The following is a 9,440-nucleotide window of genomic DNA, read 5'->3' as shown; positions in this document are numbered from 1 at the left end:
ATTCCACAGGTTCTGCTTATTAAAATGTTTAACATATGTAAACAAGCATGAAAACAGTTCTGTAAGGTCTGTCTCCATTCAAAGAATTAATATTCAAACAAGATGTATCTATTTCATTAGCTCATTTCAGGAAATGAATCCAACCCTCTGATACTTCTGCCCTGTCTCTGTTTGTATGAAGAGATCCAGGCCTCTGTGGCGCTGCTACATCAAAACTTTTTCACATGGGCAGGCTGCTGATGCAAAGAAGAAACTGTACCACTCTGGGTGTGAGTGTGGAATGGATGCTCTCAGTTCCTCTTTCTATTTCTCTTCTTTTCTTCTCCTCAGCTCAACACTTTAGCATTATTTCCCCTCTCTTCTTATTAGAGATGAGCCCCATGCAAAATGCCTCCAAATGTTATGGGTATTGGAGATCCAAACCTGGATCTGACTTTTTCAAACAGCCCCTGGCTGGGATTTTCCAAGGAGCCTGAGGTAGTTGGACACCCAACTCCCACTGAATTTCAAGGGGACTTGGACCCCTACCTCCTTTACACTCATTCGAAAAGCCTGGCCCCCAAATTGTGGATTGAGAGGAAGGACAGTTCAGTGGACATTAGCCGGAGCCCTGTGTTCAAATCCCTTCTCCACCACAGACTTCCTGTATGACCTTGGGCAAGTCACTTAGTCTCTCTGTGCTTCAGTTCCCCATCTGTAAACTAGGGATAATAGCACTTCCCTACTTCCCAGAGGTGTTGTGAGGGATTACAGATGAAGGTGCTCAGATAGTATGGTAATAGGGGCCACATAAGTACCTAGGATATGTCTATACTGGAACTGGAGGTGTAATTTCCAGCTCAGGGAGACACACCTGTGATATCTCTGATTGATCCAGTGCAGTAAAAATAGAGTGTAGACCTGGCAGCGGGAGGAGCTGCCCCGAATATGATGCCGTCCAAGACGCTAGGGACATACTCAGAGTAGCTAGCCCCTTCTGCTCTCACCGCTGGAGTTCCGCTTTATTTTAGCATGCTAGTTCAGCCAGAGCTAGTGTGAGTATGCCTCCTCAGGCTGGAATTCACACCTCCAGACTGAAGTATAGATGTGTCTTAAGACAGCTAGATCCTGTACTTTGAGGTGTGTGAAATCCAGATCTGTCATCTCTATCTTGCGGCCCACTTTTGCCTCTTATTTAGTAAAATATAAAGACCATGGTTTTATTTCCTTTATCCTGGAACTCACAGAAAGGTGTCTTAGGCAGTGGTATGGCCTGATTCCAAAGGCTGAGAACAGGCTACCAGTGTGTTATGCAGCATGTGGATTGATCCTTTCTGGTTTTGTGACAGATAAACAATTAAAAATAGACTGAGAAAAGGCACTGCTAAAAATGTATCTAAGTACAGGATGGTGCTATATATTTAATGCATATTCTTTTCAATAATGTTCACTTCTGTGTTCCTCCCAAATGAATAAACATAGGACCTGAACCTGCAGTTTTTACTCAGGCAAAATTCCCATTGCGTTGGAGACACCAGGTCCTTCTTCCTTTCTCCCCAGTTGTCCTTCCAGCAGCAGTCTGCAGTCCAATGAGCCCTGGCTGAGGAAGGCTTGCAGGACTGGGGAACTGTTTTATATTTCAGAAGGAATACGTTTTATAAGGGAAATGTTGAGTATGTTATTTAAGAAGATAAGAAACATTTTTTGGAAGCTGGTGAGTGGGACAGCTGGTCTAGCAGATAAAGTAGGTCTTTTCTCAGGCACAGTTCCTTTAAGGCCCAGGACCAGATTAATCCCTACACTGGTGCAGTCATTGGTGCTGAGACAGAGAGGAGGTGGTGGCTTCCACTTCACCTCTGCAGGAGTTGTGGGGCTGGTGCAGTGCCCCACAACAGGTTAGGGCAGCCCTACCTTGTGCTTTTGATACAATAGCTACTATCGACCACTTCAGTGGAGAAGAATAGCAAGAACACAGATCTGCTCTGGTTACTCTACCTAATATACAATTCTACCCCAACACCGAACTACCCTGGAACTGCATAAGGAGAGAATCACATAGAAAGAGTTCATCTTGTGCTACAGCCCAGCTGTCTAACATCTGTGGGGACTCTGTCTCCTCTGGATTTCCTCTCCCTCTGCTCATAGTTTTCTGGGTTCCCTCTGAGGGCTTAGCCCTACTTCATTTCCCTATCTCATGCACCTCTGTGAGTTCTGAGCAGGAAGTTTAATCCTCACTGGTTGTCAGGCAGAGCCTCTGCAACCTGTTACAATCTAAGAAAATCTCTTTGTAAGGACTTCGGTGGAACTCATACTTCCAGCATTGAAAAGGGCTCAGGAAACAGTTCAGAGGGGAAGGCCCTCTGCTTAGATGCCCTGCCATCCACGTGATTTCCCCAGAGATCTTGGGTCATCACAATTTGAAGAGTGCTGCCTCCTGCGCCCATTAAGGAAATTAAAATCTGTCATGGGCTGAACTGAAACTCACTGAAAGGGGCCGTTTAAGTCTATTTTACTTTATCTTTTATTCATTTCCATTGTGATATGAAAGAGCTTCAGATCTTGCAGTTAGCTTTCTAATGTAGCAATAAGCTATTAGTACATGTTTTGAGTGCACTGCAAGGCATGAAACCTAAGGCTCAGTTATATTTGCCTCTAATTTCTATTTATTTAGTTGCTGCTGGTACATGCCCAGGTCTTTCTAATGTCAAATTGATAGGTACTTGGGAATATGCAATCTGAGTGCATCATTGTGAGTTGTTAATGCTTCCGTCAATCAGTAATTGTCTATCCATATATTTCAGTGAAATGGTTCTTTTCTATCTATAGAGAGATAGGTAACAGACATCATGACCTGAATTATTAACATAACTCTGAGAATACCGATCCCAGCGCCAGTCAGTAGAGAAAAAAGCTCTAATTTTGCATAGATCCTGCCTGCACAGTGTCTATGGCTTTTTGGCATTTTGTTTTGATTTCTTACTGATAAAGTGGTGGCATGGCTTCTTAACATTTTTTAAATGTTTAAAATCTGCCACATTGTCAGAAACGACTGTATAACTGCAGCAGATTTTTCTCTTGAAAACAATTACATTGGCAGGAATTTTGACATGGAGTAGGAGCATATACATGAGTGGCCTGATTCACAGAGGTGCTACACACCCCTAATTGCCACTGAATTCAATGAGAGTTGTCGTTGCTCAGTACCCCTGAAATTGAGGTTAGCTCAAGGCCCAAACCTGCATTTCTTGTGTACCCATTGGGAGATTTGGCAGGCAAGGAATGCATTAGCAGGCCCTTGATCTGTGTATGCTGGTGATATATATCTATTATGCTTATGAAAAACAGACATTAATTTGTACTGATTAACAGTAATGCCAATTTTGTGTCTATGGACTGCTAGAGATATGGATGTGCACTTTATCTTTGTCTTCCATAGACAGGCGAATGAATAAAGGTAGAAGGAGTCAATGTAGTCTCTTCACTATTTGCAATATTGCCATCGAGCAATTAACACCAGCAATAATTTAAATCAAGATTTAACATCAAAGCAACTGGGGATAGAATTAGAATTTATATTCAGGATAACTTTGTGTTATGCTTGACTGCCAAGGCATCAGCAAGACTGATTGCCAGGATTCCTCTTCAGCAGTCAGTCTTAACATCTGCCAAAAAGCTCAGTTACGTGCTTGGGTGTAAGTGAGCTGTGTTATGCATTACTTGATCTGCTTGCAATTTATGGACATGCCTGCACCAAAAATTACATACAATTTCCAACATGCTCTGTTTCTGCGGTTTTTCAAAACAGCTGCCAAAAAGAGGTGACAATTATCCGATTTCAGCAAGTGTACTTTTGGTCTGGAACCAAGTCATGGCAAAATAAGTAATTAAATGTTGGTGGGGAAATTTTTAACCCACCCCTCTGAAAATATAAAAATGCTCCTCTTCTTGTATTTAACCATAACACTTTATCAATGGACTAAGTAAATAATTGAGACTTAGCAACATCCCACTACATGTGCTGTAAGACATTTATAAAAGGAATGAATAGCTTCAGTCATTTTCAGACATAAGCTAAACTGCTAATATTAAGGCTATACTAGTAAGGATACTAATATTAATGTACATCAGTCAGCGTTCATTATGATAAATGAAGGAGTTGGGTAATAGCCACTCTATATTAGTGTATTACTGGTGATATTTTTACACTTTGACATTGGATAACAGACTTGAGGAATGATGCTGAGCATTTTTTCATCTGTAGCAAGCACAGCATTTTTACAAGGCAGGAAATGGTTAATATAGCTGTTTTACAGCTGGTGACAGGCACAGAGAGATTAAGTGACATGCTCATGGTTACACAGCAACAGCCCACCAACTTGTAGCTCGTTGCAGGATCATGGCCTTTGATACTGGCAGAGTTGGGATTAATACCTAAATTTCCTGCTCCCCAATTCCACTAGAATGCAGCTACCGCACAGTAGTTGTTAATATAAAGATAAAGGAAGATATTTCCTCTTGAGAGAGTTACATTTTAGGCCATTAGCACTTTCTGACAATACAGACGATAGCCTACCACTTGCTTTTTAAATTAACCAGGAATTTATTCCCTGCTATGAGCTATGTGTCAACTCCTCTTACATTTTTTCTCTAAAAGTCTCACAGCTGGGACTGAATATAGATTATTTTTAGATACCTTGTTAGCATCCCTTTAACTCAGGGATCACAGAATTAAGCCGAAAAAAAACTCAACCAAATCAGAGCAATTAAACACTAAAAGATATCATATTGTTTAAGATCATCAAAAGTGTGTCTGGGGTGGGTGGGCTGGAAAGTGGGTCTGGGGAACTGGGAAAGGAAGATTTGAGCAGAGAGAATAAAAGACAACAGTTTTTTTTGCAGAATTTTTTAATAATTTTTTTCCTTCTTCCAGCCACAACTTCAACATTGTGAGTGGTCGAAAATCACAAAGTGCCTGCTTTTACACTGAAAACAATGCCACATGACCAAAATACCTGTACATTGCAAGATTTCTTAACAGTCCCATATGTGGAGTTAACATACAGGCATTTTACTAATGCCATGAGACAATATAAAAATGTACAAATATGTGCTGAGTGTGAGGTGCTTGTTGGAGGAGGGAATTTGAAGAGACTGTCCATTGTTGCTTTTGGTCTAATGCTCTTTATGCCTTCACCAGAGCCTGGAATTCTGTTAGAGAAAGAAAACAAGACAAGCAGGGAATAAAACTAGATGAAAGTGATTATTAGAGCCTTTGGAAAGAAAACTGTCCAAAAATCCTAGACAAGGGCCCACCATGTTGTTGTAACAAACTACTTGAAGCTACTGCTAAATTGAAACACAGGGGGTGTAGCAGCTCTTCACTCCTTAAAACAGATTGTATGCTGAGATGAGGAATGGACCTATAAAATCATATTCTTAGGAAATCCTGAGTTAAAACTGAATTTTATTTAATCCACTGTACCAGGGTTTCCAGCTGGAGTGTGAGTTTACCACGCACACTGAATGTGCTGCAATAGCCAAAATGAAAGAGGGTGCATTAGGACAGGGTTGTCACCTTCAGTCTGAATTTTCTTGCTTTTTTAGCTTCCAAATGAGGCACTGAATGTTAGCAGTGACATAGTTTCAGAGTCAGAAGTGTTATCGCTAAGGAGCTGCCTGAGATCTGTATAAGATGATGTCCTATTTGGGGTTTATAAGTAGAAGCTGCAAGAGCTGCAGCTGAAGCACATTCCTGCTTCTCCTCCCGAACTCCAGCTAAGATTAGCACGTGTGTCTGTTAGGGTTGTTGCCACCTGTCCTAGTCTGGCCCAGTTTTCAGCAACTTTATCTCCAGTACATGATCCATGATGCCCTATTTGCTTCCTTGCGAGTTCAAAAAGAAATTGCCCAGCCAGCCCATATCTTTCCTCTTGGGTTTTTTTAAAGTAATTTGGTCTAGTTTCCCATAGAAGTGCTGTCCAGTGAAACTTGCACTGATCAGATTATTCTCTAGCACAAATATCGTCAGACAAACTCTGAATGAATGCTGGGTGTTTAAATGCATTACAGCAATTGTAGCATCCTTACCAAAAAAAAAAAAAAAAAGCACAATCAATCTTTTTACTGTATTACTGAGTATAGGTCGAGTGTTCACCTGTGGTCTGATGTGCAGAGCACCCACAACTGTAATTAAAGTCCATAGGAGCTGCTGGTCCTCAGCACCTCTGAAAAATCAGACCCTTAGAGTCGATGGGCCTGATCTTCCCTCCACTGAAAGCAATGGCAAAGCTCTCATTTACTTCAGTGGGTGCAGGATCAGGCTCCATATAGGGCCTAATTCTGCTGTCATGGATACTAGTGACACTAGGCGTAAATTGATTGAAATCAGTGAAGCTACGCTTGTGTAAAACCTGTTTCAGAGGGAAATTGGGCCCAATTACTCCACCTAATTATTAGTGCTGTAAATTTACTTTCAGCCTGAAAATACATATTTGAAGAAACCAAAACTTACTGAAGACCACATTGAAAAACTTACCATCCACTCCGATTTTGCCATCACCGTCAGTGTCACCTGCAGCCATGAAAGCCTTGGTCTCAGCAGCAGTTAGAGCTCTGGCAGTTGAGGAGAAATTCTGCAGGAACAGCCTGAAATAAAACAGAGACATTACTAAGTGTTATTTGTATTGTGGAAGTGCTTAGAGCCCAAAGTCAGGATGTGGCCCCATCTTTCTGGGTTCCATACACAGAGTTCTGTGACACACTGTTCTCTGAGATGACTTTGGTAGTTCAGGATTTCTGTCTTTCTCACCTAATTCAACAGCCTAAACCCCACAAATGAATAAGGTCTAATCTTAACATATGTGGAAATTCCTAAACTTATTTCACAAGCTGATGTTAAGACCACATTCAGAGACAGCCAAGATGTTGGTGTTTCTTTAAAAGCAGCAGCAGATCACAGAACGCAGAAAACATCCAGAAGCCTACGTTTTCTAACAAGTAACAGCAGCTAAGCTATACTTACTGAAGCTCATCTTCCTCAATGAAGCCGCTCTTGTCCTGGTCAAGGATTCCAAAAATTTTCTTTACCTGGTCAGTAGACTTGCCTTTTAGACCGACCTTGGAGAAGAAAGACTTGTAGTTGAAAGAGTCAGCAGCTGGAAGAAACAAAAACCTATTGTTTAAAACCTTTTCTCTTGAGGTTATTACTGTTGTACATATTTCTAAGGTACCCATCCCCATAATATCTGGGTGCCAGGCTCAGTGCTCCAATTCAGCTCCTGCTGCTTTTGTTCCTCGGTGCAGCACACTAGACACAATCTAAATGGAGCTTCCCCTTCGAACAACTGTAGGCCTATGGTTGGATATCCTGTGGCCAAATTCATGTTTCCTGTTAGAATGGACATTCTGCAAAGCCCCTGAAACTTATTTCAGTCTACCTCACAGGCAATTACAATAAACATTTAGAGTATGTGTGTCTGACATAAAGCCTTTCGGCCAAACTCTGAAGCCTTTACTCCAGCTTCACTCAGTCATTACACAGGCAAAGGCTTCAGGAGAAAAACAATTTAATCAGGGTCTTCAACTGTCTCACGGAATATACATAAATGTGGGCATAATCCTGCAAGGCAGGACCTCAGTGAATGAATACTTAAGGACAGATCCTCAACTGGTGTAAAATTGGCAGAGTGCAATAGAAATCAGTGGAGCTACACCAAATTTATACCATCTGAGGATGTCGCCCTTTAACTCAGTTTGCTGCTGCACATTTAAGGGAATGGTACCCATAAAATAACCTGTTGTAGGTCTTTTTGAATTCAGGAGGCTACCTTGTAATGCAGCTACAAAGAGATCTTAAAGGGAAAGGATCTACAGAGAAAATGATAGCCATATCATATTAAAATGTAAAAATAATGTCTCCTCATTGCAGAGGGACCGTTCCTTACCCTGGCAGCTGGTAAGAGCAGCTTCAATATCTTTAGCAGAAAGGATATCAGTCATAGCCATTGCTGAACTGTAAAATAAATGTGAGGTATTTAGTCATTAAAATAACTTCTCCATCTCTTTCACGCAAAGGCTCTGTTTGAAGTTGCTGGTGTGACAATGTCTGATAAAGGATATATTATTCATCTAATTGTAAATGGAGCATACAGTAACAGATGTCTGCAGCAGGTGCTTCCACTTGAAGCTGAGGAATGAGTGAGGAATTCCACATGACAGGGTTTAGGGCCGGAGTAAGATATGATGTCTGGGGAGCATGGGAAGAGAGCAAGTCAAAGGTGTCTAGCACCCCAAAAGTGTGACTTCTGCGAGGATTTCCCTGGAAGTAGATTATTACTCATTTAAAAGGTATTATATAAACAGTCAAAATGTATCAACAGAGTACATAAAACAGAGGGCCATTTTTATCCCTGGTAAAGTTCTTGGAGCTATTTTGCCTAGAATATTTTAAAATCAAATCATGATTATCAGTAAATGGGCTGATATTTTTAAAAATTGAAAAAAAAATTATAAGATGAATATTTAGTCTATTTATTCTAATTTAATGTTAAAGGAATCTAAATGCACAGGAACAAATACAACCCGCGCCTAGCTCCACTGAGGTAAATTGAATTACATCAGAGATGAATTTGGCTTCTTGCATTTATGTTTCTATAGAAGACTAACTCTCATGGTAGCTGTCTAGACAACTGTTCTTCTTAAACAAGTTGGGCTGCCTTGTCTCGGCACAGAGTGGAATGAGCTGGATTTTTACCCAGATGCCTTCATTTTGGTAAATTGATGTGCTGAGAGTAAACCTTTGAAGACTGGAGGAGGGAAGCCAGTTTCTTCTGAAACATCAACTTTTAACAAAGATCCCCTTCTTCCCACTGAAGCAAAGATGACTCCAGAGGCTCTGTCTGACAAAGCTGTGTGTTGATTACCAAAAAGTTGCTGAGGCCCTAAATCCCAGTCTATTCTGTTCATGGGAATGTAATTTAATATTAATACAGTTGCACTGCTATAGTATTCTCCATTGAAGATTTCAAAGTATATCACAATTATTAATGAGTTAAGATTCACAACATTTCTGTGAGGTAGGTACGTATTACTTATGGATGGGGAACTGAGGCACAGAGAAGTGACTTTCTGAGGGTCACAGAGATGTCTGTGGCAGAGCCAGGAATAGAATCAAGATCTCCCAAGCCCATCCCAGTGCTTTTCCAATAAACTATCTTTCCCATATAAAATACTTGTAGAAAAATTAAATAGGTTTCCCCTTTTATTTTCCTTTCTGGGCACATGGATATGAGGGAAGATGGGGTGGCTAACCATTTATGACCTATGTGCCCTGTTAATCAGATCTACATAAGTTGTAAACTTGCTCAGGCAATCAGTTGTCTACGTCAATCCAAACTGATTTCTGAGAGAGGAAATAAACAGTTAATCATGTAGGTCTGGCTAGTCCTTGCTTGCAGGTACTT

The 9,440-nt window shown here is 40.8% G+C and overlaps 1 protein-coding gene across 1 annotated transcript; it reads right to left on the bottom strand.

The window, feature by feature from the left end:
* Positions 1-5,161: 5,161 nt before the first annotated feature.
* On the bottom strand, positions 5,162-7,983 carry LOC135884798 (parvalbumin beta). The gene is made up of 4 exons (XM_065412345.1): positions 7,923-7,983; positions 7,001-7,133; positions 6,515-6,624; positions 5,162-5,187 (listed from the first exon to the last, which is right to left on the bottom strand). The coding sequence occupies exons 1-4, from the start codon at positions 7,981-7,983 to the stop codon at positions 5,162-5,164; spliced, it is 330 nt and encodes a 109-aa protein (XP_065268417.1).
* Between the last annotated feature and the right edge of the window lie 1,457 nt (positions 7,984-9,440).

This window comes from Emys orbicularis, chromosome 10 (genome assembly GCF_028017835.1).
Source record: "Emys orbicularis isolate rEmyOrb1 chromosome 10, rEmyOrb1.hap1, whole genome shotgun sequence".
Lineage (NCBI taxonomy): Eukaryota > Metazoa > Chordata > Testudines > Emydidae > Emys > Emys orbicularis.
Note: the sequence above shows the minus strand (reverse complement) of the source record. Positions and strands in the feature narration are given on the sequence as shown.

Coding starts and splice junctions, on each gene's coding strand:
- LOC135884798 (XM_065412345.1), bottom strand. CDS start 7,983: ATGGCTATGACTGATATCCTTTCTGCTAAAGATATTGAAGCTGCTCTT. Junction 6,625..7,000: donor ATTGAGGAAGATGAGCTTCA/GTAAGTATAGCT, acceptor GTTTTATTTCAG/GCTGTTCCTGCAGAATTTCT. Junction 5,188..6,514: donor TGGCAAAATCGGAGTGGATG/GTAAGTTTTTCA, acceptor TTTCTCTAACAG/AATTCCAGGCTCTGGTGAAG.